Raw genomic sequence first — 20975 nt, forward strand, 5'->3', positions numbered from 1 at the left:
TTTGTCTCTATCTATTTTTATATATTATATATAAAATATTTTGAGAAAAATTGAAATGTTTTGCTAAGCTAACAAGATTAGACCTTGCACTGTTTAAATTATTGAGTTTTATTAATTATTGCATATAATGGATACCTACAATTGTACAGTAATTCAAAAAAGGAGTAAGTAAGGAGTTAAGGAGTTCCTTGTAAATTAATTAGATCATGTACCATATAAATAAACAAAAGAAATAATAAATAATTTGAAAGATTTATAGGTGAATATACTGCGATAATATCCTGAAATCAAGTTGGTAAGAAATGAAGCCTTAATCTTCTAAATTAATCACCGTGTGATTTCGTAACCAGTGGATTTAGCGTCCTTTATCCTCTTCGAAAGCGACTCCTTTTCGTAGAGAGTTTACCCTCTCTCGGGTGTCACGTTACGATTTTATCGTCGCTCGATTTCTTCTCCTCTTCCTCCTCCTCTTCTTCCTCCTCCTCTGACGAAGCTCGTAAATCGAAAGACGAAGAAGCATGAAGAAGCAAAAGAAGCAAAGAGGAAAGAAGTCAAGAGAATTAAAGAATAAAAAGAAAAGTACAGAAACGTTATACTCACCCTTTCTACTCGAATAATTCTAATTTGTTCTAATACCAATGTCTTAGATGAAATTAGAAAATTCGTGGAACGAACGTTTGGTTCGACAAAAATGTGCATGCTTTTATACTGAATTAGGTTGAAAATAAAATAGGAAAAGTTTTTAGTAAACATCTAGTAACTGAGGATTTAGCAATTTTCGTGGTTCGTTAAGTCGATGAAGAAAAAGGTAAGGGACGGCCGAAAAATAGTGGGCGGTCGAGAGAGACGTCTCAAAGCTATTCGTAATATGGACCGAACAAGAATTATAGGAGCACGAGGGCGAATCGAGGAGAAGAAATGAAGTGGGGACAGATATATAGAGAGAAAAAGAGAGAGAATGAGAGAGGAAGGGAAAAAAGATAGATAGACAGACAGATAGACAGAAAGAGTACGAGAGAGAGAGAGAGAGAAAGAGAGAGATGGGAGAAGAAATAAGCGGAATGAGTTCATCTCGGTTAATGCAACGAGCTAAGTTAACTCGTACATCCTTCTTAACGTGCGTATCGCGATTATGCTACCAATGTTACCGATCAAACGTATATTACATCTAACAAAAAAAAGAAAAAAAAGAAAGAAAGACAAAAATTTCATTAATAATATCACTCTGTGCAAAAACAATTGTATCTACCTATAAATAATTTATTTTCTATTATCTTATTATTAATCACTTAAAATTAGAGTTAACAACAACAACAACAACAACAATAATAAACCCATATAGCAAATATTATTAACATTATATACCGATCAAACGTGTATTACATCTAACAAAAAAAGAAATAAAGACAAAAATTTCATTAATAATATCACTCTGTGCAGAAACAATTGTATCGATCAATTTCAATACCAATTCTGACCTATAAATAATTTATTTCTATTATCTTATTATTAATCACAATTAGCATTAACAACAACAACAAAAATAATAAACCCATATAGCAAATATTATTTACCATTATAATAAATAAAAATCTTATAAGAAATGTGAGGTTTTTCTTTTTTTGTAATCTATGTCGCAATATTGCGAATTTCATCGTCAAAGTAAAATTTCTCTCACAATCAGTTTTAAAGTTATACATGGAGAAGAATCCGAAAGGAAAGATCCGGCTCGCCTCTTTGTTCCTCGTAATAGGCTATTTTTCATATTGGACAGATAAATGGAGAGTCGGCAATATACTTCATCGTCGTCTTGGTCGTCTTGGTCGTCGTCGTCGTCGTCGTCGTCTTCGTCGTCATTGTCGTTGTACGAACTCGAATACCATTCGAGAGATGAAGGCCCCTGGGCTGCTCTTGTGTCCATGGTCCACGTTTTCTCGAACACTCATGCTAGCGAGATTCGCATATTCGTTCGTGAAAGGCAAACCTCGCAAGAGGAGGGATTATGCTCGTGCATCCGCGAATGGCGAATACGTAATCCGGTCTCGCGTTCGTTGCTTGTTACGTCATTGAAATATTTTGGACGATGCTGGAACGGAGCCGGTCTCTCGACGCCCACGCTTTCGATCCTGGAAAAAAGAATAAACCAAACGTATTATATATGTACACGTATATATATATGTACACGTTTACATAACATATATATGTATATATGTATATATATATGTTTATGTATATATTCGACGCTTTTCGCTTTTAAATTCACCGCATCGTTTTATCGCTTCGTTCTCTGGACCCTGGAATTCGCTCTGGAATTTTTATTATTTCGCATAAATAACTTTCTATTTCTCGCCAAAGACAAAAACGACTATGAGACTTTGCCGTCTTCTTTTTTTCTACTTCTTATTTCTTTCTTTCGAGTATTATTTATTTATTTTTTAGGTCGTTTTTCTCACACTCGTGAATTTGTGTTAGTCAGAAAAAGGAATAAATTAATATACGATTCCAAACGTAAAATGATCGTTCGATAGAAAATAATTACGAGAGTTTGATATATATATTTTTTTTTTTCGTTTTAAAGTCATTTTTCTTCTACCTGTGAGTTTATATTTATTTAAGAAAATAAATGAATGAATATTTTATTCGATATATTATAAGATCTATAAGAGATTGAATAAGATTATCTTATTAATTGCTACTTATTAAATATTTATTACTCTCTTAATAATTTTAATATAATATTAATATAATTATTTATTTAAATTAAATATATATATATATTTATATTTATATTTGCCAACTAATAATAATAAATATATAATATATTTATTACTTATTTTTAAAATAAACTTTTATTCTACCAGGTGGAATATTTAACGTTTATTAAAAAATGAAATTAAAATATCCAATACGACATAGTTATCGATACATATAATAGTATAGAACCGTAATTCGATGTTTACTTAGAGAGAGAAACAAGAATTGTCTACGAATAGGGAAAGGGGAGGGGTTTCCATATTGTCCGATCGTATTTCTTTTTCTCTACAATGAATATCACCATCGGATATATTATATAACTGTTTATACAGTGATCGTAGAAAAAGTATGTCTGATGATAAAAAAAAAAGTCGAGTCGAGTTGAGTCAAAAATAAAAGATGAAAGAGGATAGTAAACGTTTCATGAAAATAATTTCATTTCATCTAATGGTTATAGTTATATCGACTCAAGTAATATGAATAGAGAAGAAGGTACGCAATACACGCACACACGTCGTATTAAAGGATAGGTAAACATAGGATAGGAGGGAGAGAGAGAGAGACATATAGATACGTATATAGATAAGTCCTTTGAATTTTTGGCCTGAGAGCGTCTAAATCCGGTAACAAACGCTGCGATTCATAACCGTTGTTTACGAGGGACTATAAAGATTCTTGGGTAGGAAGCTGACGCTACTACTATGATGAGGAAGAAGAGCAGTAGTAGTTGTAGTAGTAGTAGTAGTAGTAGTAGTAGTAGTAGTAGTAGTAGTAGTAAGAGTAGGATGAGAAAGAGGAGGGAATAGGAGGTGGAAGAGGACGCAGTGGAGAGGATCGAGCGGAAGAACGGAGACTCTTGAGCGAGTAGAAGTCTCCTTCTGGAGTGGCTCGCGCGTTCTAAACAATTCCGTGATGCTACTGCGGCAGGGTTTGCTGGTGGTGCTTACTACTGGTGCTGCGGTTGCCGTTGCACGTTGCACGTACCCGTTCTTGCGGGAATAGTAAAGCTTCTAACATCGATGGAGAATAGGAGGGTACTAGTATGTATATAGTATATACCTACGTATATACGTACGTAAATATGTATGTATGTATGTGCTGAGGCGTACCTACTTCGCCGAAGAGTCGAGTTGAGAGAAGAAGAAGGAGAAGAAGAAGAAGAAGAAGAAGAAGAAGGTCGCACAATAGGAAGGAAACATGCCAGGACGATTTATCGACGTGCTACTATCAAAATTCCTTTGAAAATTTCAACCTCAACCCTCGAGTATTCTCTCTTTCTCTCATTCTATCTTACGTTCGTTCGAAATTTTGTATCCCGGTGTTTTCCATTTCATTCGGAGTAAAGGACGAAACTTGCAAAGAAATGAGGTCCGAGGTGGGTCGATCACAAAAAGAAGGAGGGTGGGTGGTAGATGGGAGTAGAATCGTTTCACCCGTTATTGATCGGAAACGTGGGATGAGAAAAAAGAAAGAAAGAGAGAGAGAGAGAGCGAGAGAGAAAGGAGAGAAGGCATTAGGAATCGTTTGGCGCCGATAGGATGATTTCGTAAATCGTACGTCTGACTATGCCGTTACGCGAATTCACGGAATTACCGGCGGGAGTCCGTTAGCATTTTATTCTATCCGGAACGGGATCGAGCACATCCGAGAGAACTAGAACGTTTTTCGCAGAATCAATGGGGAAAGAGAATAAGAGAGAGAGAGAGAGGGAGGTGGAGGTGGAGATGAAGAGGGATAAAGTAGAGAAGGGGTGGCTTTAGTCAGAGGTTTTTCCATGAAACTTTCGTCGTCGCGTTACAAACGACGCTTTCCGATGTCCAATCCGTCCGATCCGGATTTGCCGGCAATTTGTTTCGTTTTAACGCATTAAAGATTAATTCTGCTTTTGTCTTTTTTTTTTCTTTTATGTTTCTCTCGCTCTCTTTTCTATTTTTTAGGAAACAAACGTCTGTTCGATTCGTAGACGATAATTCGCTCGTTACAGGTAAAACAATCCCTTTTTACGGTTGATATACGACGTGTGTGCTTTCGCGCGAACACGTTATTATTATTATCGAATAGAACCTGTTAGAGAATTCTCTTCTATATCCTCTCCCTCTCTCACGTATTTTATTATATACATATTTCTATATATTTCTCTCTCTCTCTTTTGATTTTTCGAATAGAAAGAGAATTTTGTAATGGACACTGATTTTTTTCTTTACAACGAGCCAGATATATTCGTTGATTCGAATAGTGAATGGAAATGAATGAGAATTAATACTTGTTAAATGTACATATATATATATTACACGTATGTTGAAATCAGTTTTTAAAATAAAAAAAATGTCCATGACAAACGTTATAACTCGTAATACACGTATTTTGTAATTTTATAATCTGTCTCTCTCTCTTTTGAATTTAACCATTTGACCATAAATGCATTTTTTATTTGTCGTGAAAAAAAAATTAAAGAAAAGGGTTAAATTACAACAACAAGAAATATAAGTTTAAGTAAAGAAAAGGGATAAAGAGGGGTGGAAAGACAAAAGGCTTGAAGAAGGTGTAAACGATCGCGTAGAAGTTTGGAAGCTGCTCTTGGATAGGAGCCATTTCGTAATTGCATAATCTTTCTGGCGTCTAGCCTGATAAAGGTCTGATAGTTCTAATAGACTCTACACGTTCCTGGATATACACGTTTCCAGTGTCTGTGTCCAGCATCCTTTGGCTTACCTGTGTACGCGAACATATACGGTGCGGCCAGCAACCCTTAATGGCTTTAGCAAATGCACGCGTATCAATAGTATACCGTTCTGTGTTTGCATGGATCGTTCGGCATATATATATATATATATATATGTCGATATATATATACAGTGAACGAGGGAGAGAGAGAAATACAAGAGAATGTATGCGTACAAAGAACATGATGCAGCGTGAAACGACAGCTATCACCGAAATAGAGCCGAAAACCATACTGGATCCTTTCATCTATCTCTCTACCATCGTGCTTTGCATTGATCCCTAAATCTGTCTTTGGAAATTTGCTTTTTGCACGTCAATCAATTGGAAACGCGTGCCGGAAGAACAAAACACACCGTAGTTTTAGTAGAAACGATAGGACGAGATGCATCCTACAAATTATTTCTCGGTAAAAATATTCAAGGATGGTTAAAGAGAAGGAAATAATTACGTTAGAAAAAAAAAAAAAGAAAAAGAAAGAAATATCTTTATAATTCTCTGTTATATAACAATGTTCGTAATTATTTATATATCCCGTTTTTCTTACGTATAATATAATAAACGCGTTAACGAGAAAAGAATAATAAATTTAAACGTAGGAGTAGCATTTCCTTATACATTGAAATTAAAATTCTCGGTATGCTCAAAGCTAGCTCGTTTCTACTCCCCCGCGATAACATAAATTTTCACCGGGCCGAATATTATCCACGGCTGACGCATCGGAGCACGTGAAATACTATGAAAAAGAGAGAGAGACACACACACACACACAGAGACACACATCCTATATGTATATGTTTACATTTATACGTATTAGAAAGTTAGAGTATATATGTATATATATGCATATAAATACATATTTACTCGAATCAGTCGTGTAGACGGAAATATTATTAAGGGTTAGACGTGGGGAACTCTCGTCGATATCGTGCATGCACAGTCCCATCGAAGAAATAAATTTAACAAGCTTGCCAGGTGGTAACCGCGCGCGGTCTTCGACCTACCAACTCACCTCTTTCGACTTCGATGATAGGATACGACCTATGCATGGATGTATATACTATGTATGTGGGGTTAAATGCCGTGCAGCCTTGCAACCTGCAGCTCGAGGAACAAAAAATATGGGGAGAAGAGGGGTGGGCTAAGCCTTGCACGAAATAAGGGATGTCTGTCCTTTGCACCGTGCAAGAAAAAGCAAACTAGCTTGCAGACGTTTTTTTTTTTTTTATCCGCGAGCCTTCAAATAGAAAGAAAGGAAGGAAGAAAGAGAGTTAGATAACCGGATCGAAAAGATCGACGTTGAGACTGGTCATGGTTTTCTCTTCTTTGAACAGGAACTCGCGACCTGGTGCCAAGTTCGAGGGCATAGACCGGACACAACACACATAATAGACACGGCTCGTGCGTGTCCGGAACAACTCCAAACAGCAGATACTTCTCTCTCTCTCTCTTCTAGTTTTTATTTCTTTTCCGCTACATGGCTCATTCCCCGTGAGAGCAGGATTATGATCTCGAGAAAGAGGAAAATAGAAGAGAGAATGAGAAAGAAAGATATAAAACTAGCTAGAAACGTGTGAACGATTTATGTCGGCTCCTTGGAACTAGGCGCAGCTTTAAGATGCTTAGTTCTCGAGATAAACGATGAGACATTCGAGAATATTTTCCCCCGAAAAGTCCAACACCATTTTTGTTATCCATATAGAATGTAGGTATGATTCGTAGCAGATGCGCATTTGCTATACGCTACCGATCATTTTTCTGTTCCTTATTCGTTTTCATCGTTCTTCAAAGAAATAGTTTTAAATGTATTACTTGTTTTTCTTTTTTTTTTTATTTGTTTTTGTTTTTGTTTATATTCTATTCCTCGTTACGTTGAATTTCCTTATGTAAAATTCAATATCGCTAAAGTTTCACTTCGAATATGTATTATGCATCATTCTCTTTGATATTTGAACTAAGCGATTTATAAATGACATATCTATTCGTGGAAACGTTATCCCGGTGGGCTTCTGCTGTCGCGATCCTACGATTTTGCGTTCTTTTTCGTTTAACGAGATACTTCTAACGGAATAAGCCTCGTGTATATTTATTGTACACTTGTATCCAGCTGCTTCCATCTCTTGCTCTCTCTTTCTCTTTCTTTCTCTTTCTCTTCCTCTTTCTTTCTATCTACGTTGGAAAGTGTTCCGTCGGTAAATGCATCTGGATAAGCGCCAAACGGATATACGTGTGTAATATTATTGTGCATTGATTTTCCGCCATCCAGTCGTCGTTTAGTCAAATTTCTTCTTCGTGGATGGCTTGTAAGCTGTTTGCTGGTGAACGCTCGCGCGCAAGCTTGCATTTCAATGTGTTACTCTTTGATGACTCCTCAAGTACCAAGCGCACAAGCTTCATCCTTGAGACTACGATGACTCTTCGTAAGCTTTCCAAGTGTACCAAGAGAGAGAAAGAGAGAGATAGTTGACGATCTAGATGTGTGTGGTGTGTGCAAAGTTTATTTTATTCAAGTTTACTTCTAATATTGATAATACTTTAGCGTATTAAATCAATAAATTACATACGAGATTGTTAAATTCTATTTTCCATGGATCGTTCTAAATCGAATTTGTATTATTCGTATAGAGGATGATACTTGTTTACTATCTACTGTACGATTCCTTCGAGTCATCAACTTGAACGAAGTCTTTTGTATGCCGACGAACTAGAAGTGGAAGTACAAGTAGAATATATATATATAAAAGAGAGAGAGAGAGAGAGAGAGAGAGAGAGAGAAAGAAAGAAAAAAAAGAAACCATAAATAGGAGAAACATGATGTAGAAAAATCGACGAGTTAGTAAGTACATGTGTCTGTCTGTGTGTACTGCAGCTATTATTTTTCCGGTTTATATAACGCACGATGTTAAAGTACAAATTCTGTCGACTAGAAGTCGCCGCCGGTTATTCTCATGCTTTGATATGAAAACGATCAATCAGAATTTATTTCGATTTTGTAAAGAATTACGATGAACGATTGAAATGAGAACAATCGTTGGTGCGGTGGTGGAAAGGGGTAAAGAAGGAGGAGGAAGAGAAAGGGTTAAAATGTTTAGTATACTACTTTGAAAGGATTTGACTGTAGATTTGATGCTGTTATCGTATTGGAAACATACGAACGATCTGAAACATGGTAGTTCTCGATATAATCCTTGGGAAGGGATATAGAGGGCAAACGGAATATCGACACTCGAACGGACCACAAAGGGACGGTAATCTACGACGACAGGACGATATCTATCAGGCATTTCCTTCGATGACCAAATGCGACTTTGTGCGACAAACACGTTTACGCGGTACGGCATACGTACGTGTATATACACTAACTGTCAAAAGTCAATTCCTATTTAAATTCATATAAACGTGAGATATTTATAAGAAACAAATTTGTAAATTTATTTGTCAATCAAATTTTATATATAAATAATATGTTTTATATTTTCTATTATATTTTTTTTGTTTATTAATTAATGAATAAACTTTTTTCTAATTTATTATTATAGAAATTGTTCTTATAGATGTTACAGGATAAAAATTCATGTTTAATTGAGCATATAAATTAAAATAAGATCATTATCGTAATTAAAATTTATTAGATAATTATTTTTAATGAAATAGAGAAATAAATCGGTATATTCGATTTGTCGCGTTTACGAAAGCAAGTGATTTCAAACTTTTGTCCGATAGTGTATATACATAGTAAGCATATACATATGTAGATTGTATAACGTATGTAGTAACTACACCGTACAGTAGGTGGTTATATACGGCATCCATTGGATAAAATCCATGACGAAGTTCGAAAGCGATTCTAAGAAGCCGCCTCGTATCACGTGGGGTGGTTCTTGGTAGTTTAGCCCCGCGATTAGTCACCCCCTCTGCCCGAACTATACCTACCCTATATCTTTCCTCCTTCGCGTACCGTATTCTACGTAAGTATGTATGCATGCATATAAGTATGTATGTATACATATATATGTATGTATATAACGTAGGAGCTCCCTCTTCTTTCGTGACTCACTGACGGAAATTACGATCGATCGTAGGAACGAAGGAAGGAAAGAAGGAAGGTCGGTAGACAGGCCAGTAAAAACGGAGCTGAAGGGGCTGGCTTGTCTTACGTGGTAGAAGAAGGGGTGGGTGGACTCTAGGGGTAGGGGAATTGGTGTAAAGCGTTAGACGTTGGAGTTTCGAGGGATAGCAAGCGAGAAATAAGGTGTCCTTCTACTATCGTAAATGCGTTTACGAACCCGATGACACTGGATGACGACGACAAGGAGAGTTTCCTACCGCGAAAATTTATTCTCACCACGCGTTCTCCTAACCGTTGATCTCGTTAGATCCTTCGAAGATGGGCGTTGATCGTTCCGTCTATCTCTCTCTTTCTTTCTATATTTTTCTCTATTTCTTATCTCACTTTATACCAAAGGAAAGAGCGAGTGTGAACACTATTCGATACTTATCTTGAAAATTTTTCGGCCAATTCCGAGATAAGAATCTTTGAGAAGGAAAAAGGGGTTTGATCCAATGAAAATCACCGTGACACAACGACGTCCTTGTTTTCTACGACATTTTGTGCGTCCATTTCTTTTTTTCTTTTTTTTTTTTCTTTTCGTTTTCCTATCTTTCGTATGCCTCGCGACGCGAAAAGAAAGACGAAGAATTCTTGTTTCTCTTGCAAGACGCGTCCTTGGTCGTTTGAATCTAGTCTTTGCTCGAAATGATGATAAAGTGAGAGAATGGTGCTGGAATATTTACGCGAATGTTCCCGCCTTAGCCCAGCGGGTCTCGTTTAACGCCAAAGGAGACATTTTCTAAAATGCTACACACCTTTTCTTTTTCCAAGTACTTCCTTTCCCCCTCTCTCTCTCTCTCTCATTTTATTTCTCTCAACGTTTATTAAATGTTCTATTAAACTTAAACAAAACAAAAAAAAAAGATAATCATAGCTTTTATGTACATTAGATAATTGGAGAAATCAAATAAACACGTATAAAAATGACTATAAATATAATTTATATTACGAAAGATTGTTTTTATTCGATAATATTCGCGGCCGACTTCTTAGAAAAATATTGAAGATGATTTTGCTGGAGACTCGTAATATTAGGTTGAACGAATAAACAAGAAAAGTCACTAACGCAAAGTAGGATATGTGTATATATATATGTAGGTATAGGAGGATTTATTTTCTGAAAATTGTTCTCTTTCTCTCTCTCTCTCTCTCTCTCTCTCTCTCTATTTCACTATCTCTTATCTAGAGAGCGAGAACTCACCTCATTGCCAAACTAAACATCACGTTCGAGCCTGAATTCAGCTATAGCCTCGTCTCTTTTCCTTCTTCTTCTTCTTCTTCTTTTTCCTTCAGCTCGTTTTCGATGACAGGAGTAATTACATTTTTATGTTGTTCCGACACAGGATAGTACGTGACTCTAGCGAGATCAATTTGTCCCGTAACCCCGTCGCGTTTCCAATGGTAAATGTTATTTACTCGGAATAACGTCGGACGAGAGAAAGAAAAGAAGAAAAAGAGGGAGAAATAGGATGAAAGGGGAGAATGAAAGAAAGAAAGAAAGAAAGAAATAACCGTACAGACGAAATAACGAAATGCAATTGTACCGATAGAGACGATGCGTACACGAACCTATTTTCTTTTTCTTATTCTTCTTTGCTCTTTTTCTCGTATCTGTTTTTTATTTCAATATATAATATTCGAATCAATATTCCATCAATAAGTCATCTTTATCTCTTGGTATTCGGTCTTTTAAACAATTAACACACAATTCCATGTTCGTTAAAAAATATTTACCGACTTTTACGTTGAACTTTTGAATATGCATGAATCTGTTGTAACATACGTGAGAGGGAGTAGTGATTCCCAGTAAAACCTTTATGCGGATTTATTTTTTTATTTCTTTTATATTTTCATATTTATATATATATATATATTCTTTTTTTACAATTTTCAAACGATCCACATTATATTCGTAAAAGAAATAATAATTATAGTTGGAATTAAAAAAGAAAAGACTTGACATATAGTTTCTAATTTTGTAGTTTTAAATTTTGATATTTAAAACGATGAAAGATTTACATTTAAATATCAGTGCACTTACATCGATATGAATTAGTATAACCATATGAACGCATCTTGTCGAATTCAGATTTCGGAAACGATAATCGACAGCCGTGAAAGGGTTTTGCAATCGACTAAGCGTACTACTATCCTCTCGTAGTTGTGTGTACATGCTTACTTATATCAGAGTTACGGTTAACAGTTGTCGGATCGATCGATGCAACAACGACCGATCGATCGATCGATCACTTTGGACGTACCTAAGTCCGTAAGGCCTTAAGTGGATCGTTCATAATCCGAGAAAGGTCCGAGAATCGAGTGATTTAGCGTAAGATATCTCTCGGTACATCAAAACTTCGAACATCCTAGATGATTTTCCAATAGAATCATCTAATAAACATTATTATTGATTTTTTAATGATTGGCTACTTTGAAAAAAAAGAAAAACCGTGGGAATACAAAAAGAAAATTTGAAGACAATCTTAGTTAAAAGCTTAACATTAAAGAATAATCGCGTGTAAGTATTATAATACTTACTTATTTACTTACTCTTAACCATTAATGAAGATGAACGGTACCTCGTTATTAATTACCCTCGACCACCTCGTCGCGATGTAATAGTAATTATAACTAATGCACCAAGTGAAATTAATAAAATGCGTGCGAACTTCGTACATTCATTTAAGTCTTCGGTGGTATCGCCGGGTCTCAGGCGCACAAGCCGAACAAATTAATTTCCACTCTCTTCGCGGAACTATCTACGTGAACGTATAGTAGAGTATGCTTCATTAAAGGAATGTTTCGTTGTTAAGAAATGTACTATACCTATGTTAAGATTCGATGAAAATATTTTAGTGTAATAGGAATTTAATAATAATAGATTAAGTAAAATATCTTGTTTAGATTCATGTGAATATGCATATTCATGTGTGCGTATCAAGAGGTCGATCAGCTATTATTCAATGTAAACTTTCTCTCTCTTTCTCTCTCTTAAGAAAAAGAGAATTATCTTCATAGTATACCAAGAGATATTGTCGGACTATGAGAAGTGTGAAAGGTGGAGAACCCTAAGCGCGAAATCTTCCTTTCTCTTGTGTAAAGAGAAAGAGAGAGATAAAGATATAGATTAGGGTGTTCCTGTGGCGAAAGAGACGAGACTATAACCAAGCAGCAGAAGAAGAAGGCATAGTCAAGAGATAGTAAGATTCGTACCAAGAGGAAGAAGAAGAAGAAGAAGAGAAGGAATATTCGCGTATGGCGAGCATTTGCTTGCGTTGAGTAGCGTCTTGAGTTATTCAAGAAAGTCAGTTTAGCGTGGCCGGTTCCATCCTCTTTGCGTATGAAGCTGAGCTTGTTATCTTGTGTGTTGTATTCTTGCTACAGTAGTAGCTATATATATATATATATATATATATATCTCTTTCTCTCTCCCCTTTTATTTTCTTCCTTTCATTTTAGATAAAAAGATTTTCCTTATTTTTCACCGCCACCTTCTCTTTTCGTCATTTATATGACCTTTTCTCGATGATATTTAAGAAAAACCGGTGTTTCTTCTCTACGTTCGTACGTTTGTCAAAGAAGAAGAAGAAAAGAAAAAGAATAAGAAGAAAAGAATAAGAAGAAAAGAATAAGAAGAAAAGAAAAGAAAAGAAAAGAAAAGGCATTCCCCTTCGAACACATTGCTTACTTCCCTTAACTTAAAATAGTCTACTCGCCGGCATGCATCGTTCTTTCCCTTCACTCTCCCTTTTACATTCTTCTCTTTTCACCATCCACACGATCTCCTCTCTTCCCTTTTTTATTATACTTGTATATATATATATATATACATATGTATATATAACTTCTTTTCTTACGACCTTCCCGTCGCCTTGTCGAACTTCCGAGACCGAGAAAGAGTACCAGTTGCAATACTGACACCTACGCATACGTTTACATATACATATATATGTAATTTATTCGTTAAATAAATACAATCTTTTAATCATTCTTTTCAATATACATTTCTATTCGTCTTTTAATCATGACATATTAAATATAGATATGAATTCAGTAGTGTCTTGGTCATCGTACTAATGATACTAATGACTAAAAATTACTTTTCCTACGAGATAGTAGACACGAGTATATCATTTAACAAAATCTTGTCCTCTTTACTCTAAGTATCCTTATTTAAACTAGAAATGAATCGAAGGTGAGATCCTACCTTGTCTTATGACATAAACATAGTGATATCGCGTGTAAATTTTCACGCGGAAGATACACACACCTAACTCACTCATCCCCCTTTAGCTTTAGCACTCCCTCTCTTTGCTTTTTCATCCAGTTTCTCTCTCTCTCTCTCATTTTCTCGGTCCACTCATCTCATCCTATGGCCTTTATATTCCCTCTCGGTCCATCCGGCACCGGCTACTCTCACATTTACTCGTAGCAGTAGCAGCAACGGTGTCAACGGAGTAACCGAACCACTCGGTTTGCTTGTGAAGAGGAGTGAAAGAGAGAAAAAGACTAGTAGTGGTGGTAGATGGGTGATGGTGGTGATGGTGGTACGAAGGGAGGGAGAGAGGAAAATAGAAAGGGAAGGAGAGACGACAACGAGGCTGTACAAGCAAAAGAGATGGATAGATAGATCGTGCGAGAAAGGGAGAGAAGAAACGGCAGATAGTATAGAGTAAAGAGAGAGAGAGAGAGACAAGGATGGAAAAAGAGGAGAGGAGAGGAGTAGAGACGAGACGAACCGTCTTCATTATGCTAATGCCGTGCAACTACAGCTGACCGTGGCCAAAAATAGATGTAGATATCGTGGGATGCTGAGTCGAAACCTCGAGGGGGTTTTTAGCCGTCCTTCTCTCTTGCGCTATCTCCTCTCTTCTGCCTCCTGTTCGTTCTCTGGTTCGTTCGTTCGTTCGTTGGTTGGTTGGTTGGATCGTTCGCGCGCGCGGCGTTACGTCTGTTTCTCGATTCGAGAGATTCCCCGGTACAATCCTGGAATGAAATGGTTCCGAGGGTGAAGATCGAATCGCTTTTTCCCTATTCGTGCTTTACACCGTTGAAAATTTCTCTCTTTTTCTTTCTCTTTCTCCCTACTCTAACCTCCACCACCAACACCACCCCCCTCGCTATTCTGTTCTATCTATCTATCTATCTATCTAACTATCTTTTTTATTTATTTTTTTTTCTTTTTTTTTTGGTTAGCTTTCTTTTTTCCCCTATATACCTTCTATTCTCCATTCCTATCTCTCTCTCTCTCTCTCATTTTCTCGTTTCTCTCCGACGTTTTTTCCTTTATAGAAGACGCGCTCATTAGCCTCACCTTTGCATCGACCGCAACGATTCCAAGGGAAAGCTTTTTTTCCAGAGGAGGATGGGGAAGGAGAAAGAGGAGAAGAGGATCGAGATGCCGACTGGTTTTACTGAAAATCGTGTAATATGATTTCCGTCGCGGTCGAAGGAAAACCGAGTAGTTTTCCCTCGAGTATTTCGGATATCGTAGACCTACGTCTATATATATATATATAATATATGTACGTACATGTGTCCGTGTAAGAAATAATGTGTACGAGCACGTTTATCCTCGTCTATGTGAATACACGTAGGAGAGAGTCCAATGGCTGATAATTAAGGTTTTCGGCGATTTCAATGACAATAGAGTATAACAGCGAATGCTTTCCCATATTAAGGTGGCATCCCACAGAGAAGATATCACGATAATGCTATTCGTTTGATGCGCTGTGTACATATTACGTATAAAAGGTTAGGATTACCGTAAAACGTTTTTACTCAATACGCCCGCCCTGGCCGTACCCGTTCCGTTAGCTCTATTCGGGATTTGGCCTCGTTTGCTTTCAATGGCGAATATGTTAATTACACTTTAAACGTGAACAGGAAACGTTGCATAATATTACCCGCTAACTGAACGGGAGTATGTACGCTGAATCTCACTACGTTTCATCATTTTGGGATCTTATTCATAATATTACTGGCGAATGAAGCTAAATGTATATATGCATGTTATGTATGTGTATATTTGTGTATGTATATATGCACGAGAGCAGGCCATTTTCGGTGGTAGACTCCTGGAATCCAGTTTGTGAAAAACGATGAGTATTCCATCGCGGTATGCCGCGACTATAATCATAAAAATTCATCTGCGTTTAAATCGGATAAAAATGAGAGAGATAGATAGATAGATAGAAAAAAGAAAGGACTCGTGGAAGAAAAGCTCGAGATAGGATAGGAAGAGTAGGTATATACCAAGGAGGGTAGGATGTGAGTACGGTAGTGAACGTTATTTGGAAATTTGCGGTAAAGGTAGATAATAAATAAAAGTATGCTATTAAATATCGAAAGGAAAGGCACCTCCTCCTCCTCCTCCTCGTTCTCCTCCTTCTCCTCCTTCTCTTCCATCTCCTCTTCTCTTCTCTTCTACCGCGAATGCCGTCTTTCGAGTACTATAAATCGTTCAATAAAAGCATAGGTACTTACTCGTTTGAGCGCGCGGTCAGGAAAGCTTGCGGAGTCAAAGGGAAAACCGTTCTTCCCAAGTACTCGTCTGCTTTCTCGTTTAGTTCGGACCTGTTCTCTCTCTCTCTTTCTCTTCTCTCTTTGATTCTATTGCATAAACACATAGATATACTTTTTACAAAATCTTTTTACGTTACGTTACATCCATAATGCAGGTATACGTAGACATAACTTAGCATGTACCTGTGCCTATCGAATATATTAACAATATTTCGGAAGCATGTCGATATAAGCGACAAGATTCAAAAGTATTGTTACGTAGTAATGTATGTACGTATGTATCTATCTTTGTATGGGTGCATATATGCACAACGTCGTCCTGGAAAGGTTGAGTCAAGGGAGAAATGAAAAAAAGAAAATAAAGAAACGACTGCGCGGGACGAAAAAGATAGGCGACGGGCCGGTCGTAAAGAAAAGAAGAGGAGAGAAAGAAGCGTAATGTAGTGAGTCAGCAGTTTTTGTTAAAAATTTATTCGGTTCAGCTTCGCGAGAAATATCACCTCGTGCTCTCTCTCTCTCTCTCTCTCTCTCTCTCTTTCTCGACGTTCCTTTCGTATCACACCTTTAACGGCTGCTCCTTTTTCTCTCTCTCTCTGTGTTTCTTTCTTTCTAACATTCGATCCACCCCGTCTCTACACCATCTTCAGAATCTTTCCACTCTATCTATCTTCTCTACTTTCTTTAGATACTACCCAGTAAAGTCCTACGATAGGTATTTCGAAGCTGCGTAATTCGCAAACTGTTCATTCATTTTTCAAACCTTACAAAGTTATGTTCGCGTATTTCACCTTAAGTCAAAGTAATTTCTAATACATACGGATCAGTCTTTAAGTTGCATCGAATTATCTGCTTACGTACACGTTTCACTAGAGAATATAGATAACGTTGAGTATAGTAAACTTGTGAAATCCTCTTCTCAATGTACATTCAAGAGAGCGTAAATGCTCGTCGTTTAAACGATCGATCTTTGAAATTTCGTCGCTCGAATTGCGTCGTACTTAACTACGTCTATACGTCCGGATGGTGTTCACAAATCTCTCTCTCTCTCTCTCTCTCTCTCTCTCTCTCTTTCATCCTCATTCTCTTCGAAGGCGAAAATTTCTAACGTGAAGAGCTGCTGTTCGTTGTTCGGCTTATCGGAAGCAACGACGCGCGACCGCGAAGCTTCCGCTTCCGCTTGGCTACTATCAAGACTCCCTAGAGGAACAATTTTAAAGGGAGAAGGTAGTTAGTAAGTTTCCAAGGTGAAAGGATCAATTCGACTCTAAGCTATGTTCTTTCATCGACATTTTCATCGCCTTGGGCATTCTCGATCGATATTTCCTATATCGTACATTTTCTAATTCATCTAATATTATTTTTTTTTTCAAGCATGCTATTTTGTCGACATTTTATCGTTCGGAAAAAATGGCTACGTACGAATTAACGACAAAGATATAAGTAACGCGTATGTGTCACGATAAAGTCACATCAATGTCATAAGTTATCGAGACATTTTTTGACTCGTTAAATAAAAGATAATATGACAAATTATTCTTTTCAAATTTTGTTACTTTTTGATTATAGCATGGAATAATTTATATTTTATTATTACGTCATCGGAAAACAATTATTGCATAAATTTTGAAAATCGAACAAGTTGATAGATCGCATTGATGAAACTTTTTAATAATTCTACGATATAATAATTTAAATTGATCAAAACGTTTTCCAATTTTACGGAAGACTATAAATTGATCTACGATCTGGCTACTCTCGATCTTATGTCATGATAGACAAACTCCCATGACCAGTGTGAAGGATACACGGTGATCCTATTTTATCAGCAGATAGAATCTTAGGGTGCGCCGAGAGCCGATGAAACACATATGTATAAGAGAAAGAGAGAGAAATATTTATTCGGCGTGGGTGCAAATAATTTTCTTTGAATGCAACTCGTCGTTTCCGCCCTCTCGCTTTTCTTACGCGACGAAACAAGATTACACAGATGAGACTGCACGTTCCTACATTCAAAGATAGAGGTAGAAAAAGAGAGAAGGAGCGTGGGAGTTACGTCAGGGTGTTTGTATGTACATAAAAGGAGAAAGAGAAAGAGAAAGAGAGAAAGTTCGATTAAAGATACGGTAAGACAAAGAAAGAAATACGTTAAATGTAAAAGATAGATACTCTTTCATTGCTATCTTTTTCGAACCATAATGATAGTCATGTTAGATCCTTTTCAGAGCGAGAGTATCGTCTAAAAGAATAAGATTAAGAAAAAAAAGAAGCAGAAGAAGAAGAAAAAGAAATGAGAGAAGAGGAGAAGAAGCGAAACGATCTCTTCCAGACGCGAACGCGATATAGTCGGTGCGATCCGCGAGCGACACCTAACTTGAACCCGTTGCCGGTTCTCCAGCGAATAAAAGCTAAAGAGAGAGGGAGAAAAAGAGAGAGAGAGAAAGAGAACGAGTATGAGAGAGAAACAGGCTGGGTTACTTGTCGAGCTGAAGGAGTTGGAGAAAGACAGGTAGATGAAGGAATAGTAGTTGGTGGGGGTAGTTTTAACGCATGCGCGCGACTATCATTTATCGAGCCGCGGAGAGGGGTAATTCGCGTCGTCGTCGTCGTCGCCGTCGTCGTCATCGTCGACATCGTCCTCATCGTCCTCGTCGTCGTCGTCCTCGTCGACGGTGGAGGCGGTGGCGGCGGTGGCGACATCGGCGGCCACGGCGACGTGGCACGGTTCACGATCGTGGGTAGAGGGAGAAAGGACGCGCTTGTTTTACGCGGGGGACGGGACCTTGCTGTATCGCTGCCTTTGGTAGAGAGAGAGAGAGAGAGAGAGAGAGAGAGAGAGAGAGAGAGAGAGAGAGAGAGAGAGAGAGAGAGAGAGAGAGAGATGTAGGTTGGGTGGCAGGCGACTGTCCGAAGGAATACGGAGAGGGAATGTATATACGGATTTTACTGGAACAGAGAGAGAGAGAGAGAGAGAGAGAGGCATGGATCAAAATGGGAGGATAGGGGAAAGTATAGCGTGATAGAGAGAGGGAATTCGAGGAGTTGAGTTGGTAAACGCGGAGGAGAGAGAGAGAGAAGTGGGATGGTGGAAGGAGGGGTTAGCGAGAGGGGTCGAGTGGGGAGAGCCGAAATGACGAACGGAGGGGCAGATACTGGAGAGGGAGAGAAAATGATAATGAAAGAGAAGGATGGAGATACGGTGGGGGGCGCTACGGTCGGCAGTCGTCGTCGCGCCAGGCCCCCGCCAGTGGCTAGCTAAGTAAGCAGCGAGCAGTCGCATACCCGTCGCCTAACCAGCATCGCTCGCCTTACCTTTTCACCCTTTTCTCAAAATTGCATCGAGGCTTCCGTCAGCTGCATATATTTGCCTCGTTCCGCACAGCCGGTTCTCTTACGACGTATAGTCCGTCGCTGTCTATCGTCATCGTCGTCGCCGTCGCCGTTGCCGTTGCCGTCACCGCCGTCGTCGTCGTCGTCGTCGTCGCCGCCGCCGCCGCCGCCGTTGCTGCCGCCGCCGCCATTGCCGCCACCACCACCATCACCATCACCACCTCCACCGCTGCTGCCGCCGCCGCCAACACCACCACCACCGCCACCACCGCCGCCGCCGCCGTCGCCGCTACTATCGCCCGTCGTTGTCATCGTCGCAATCGCAGTCGCAGTCGCAGAGTCGTCGTCGTTGTGTAGTCGTTTCGTCGTCTCGTTGTACCACGTTCGCGCGTGATTTTCACCAGGCGGATGGACATCGATCATTCAGTTGAGGAGCGGCTATATTAAAACTAGGGAGAACCTTTATTCCCTATTGAAAGGATATAAGATATTAAGCGGAGAGTAGGAGGATCTAAAGGAAAAATCTCTAATAAAAGAGCATCGTGCAATCAAGAGTGGATATTTTAAACGAAGCAACAACGCGGGCCGAAATCGAATAAAACGGAAGAACTGATTATGAGTCGGAACAGTGCAGTAGGTCAGCACGCATCCGAGCCGGCGTTATACAAGTGAGAGCAGTTTTCGTGCTTTGTGTCGCGACTTGGCCGATCGACCGGAGTTTAAAGTGAGGAGCGAGGGAGGTTATCTTTCTCTTGCCTTGTGCATTTCTTAACATCTTTCTTTTTATCTATCTACCTCTATCTCTATCTGTCTATCTGTTTATCCACATTTTTCTTCGTGCTATCTATTCCCTAACCCTTTTCTTTACCCTTCTATTTATCTCTCTCTGTCTTTTTAACTACTGTCTCTCAGTTCCGGGAAAAGAGTACGCCGCGAGAAAGCGAACGTCAAGAGGAGAGAGAAAGAGGGAGAGCATCAGAGTTAGCGTAATAATCCATATATCTCGCGTTTGTTCAACGTCATTTTCTCTGGAATTTAGTGCAGACAAATATTACAGATATTCATAACCATAAAGTGTTTTATTTGGTGCTTTTTTATATATATGTATATATACTTGCGACGGTGAGAAGTCAGTAGCTCCAACGAATAAGAAGACGAGAAATTGTTCAGATCCGTCGGAGTGATATCAAATCATATTTAAAGATATCATCGCTACTATCAACTACGATCAAATCTGGACTCCGATAATAAGGTAAAAAGAACTTTATTCTTTCGTAATATTCACACACACAATTTATTATTCTCTTTGGGTCTCTTTCCTTTTATATCGTCATATCCCCTTCCGTGGTTTCTCTCTGACGTATCACGTGTATCACGACACTCCTACGCGTTTCATTTTTTCTTCTTTCTATTTCTTTGTTTTTCCTTCCTTCCTTTCTTCCGCGTGTTAAATTATTTATCGGTATGTTAAATATTTTTTATTTCGTCAGAAAAAACGTAATCCTCGTAAAATCATGTGGACAATTTTTGATCGTTT

The 20975-nt window shown here is 38.2% G+C and overlaps 1 protein-coding gene across 19 annotated transcripts; it reads right to left on the reverse strand.

Annotated features, from left to right (window-relative positions):
• Positions 1-1471: 1471 nt before the first annotated feature.
• LOC149031637 (uncharacterized) lies at positions 1472-20106 on the reverse strand. Of its 19 annotated transcripts, none has more exons than XR_016177504.1 (4): positions 16295-18946; positions 16073-16198; positions 14326-14572; positions 1472-2126 (listed from the first exon to the last, which is right to left on the reverse strand). XR_016177504.1 is itself a non-coding variant. In XM_089175202.1 (2 exons), the coding sequence occupies exon 1, from the start codon at positions 19859-19861 to the stop codon at positions 19436-19438; it is 426 nt and encodes a 141-aa protein (XP_089031328.1). In that variant the 5' UTR covers positions 19862-20106; the 3' UTR covers positions 1472-2126; positions 19421-19435. The 19 variants fall into 19 exon arrangements, 2 of the variants coding, with proteins under 2 accessions (XP_089031328.1, XP_089031326.1); XR_016177505.1 differs by having other exon boundaries at positions 14364-14572; positions 16295-18945; XR_016177496.1 differs by having other exon boundaries at positions 13794-14572; positions 16295-18945.
• Between the last annotated feature and the right edge of the window lie 869 nt (positions 20107-20975).

This window comes from Polistes dominula, unplaced genomic scaffold (genome assembly GCF_049000335.1).
Source record: "Polistes dominula isolate Pdom_NZ unplaced genomic scaffold, Pdom_raw_medaka contig_82, whole genome shotgun sequence".
NCBI classification, from domain to species: domain Eukaryota; kingdom Metazoa; phylum Arthropoda; class Insecta; order Hymenoptera; family Vespidae; genus Polistes; species Polistes dominula.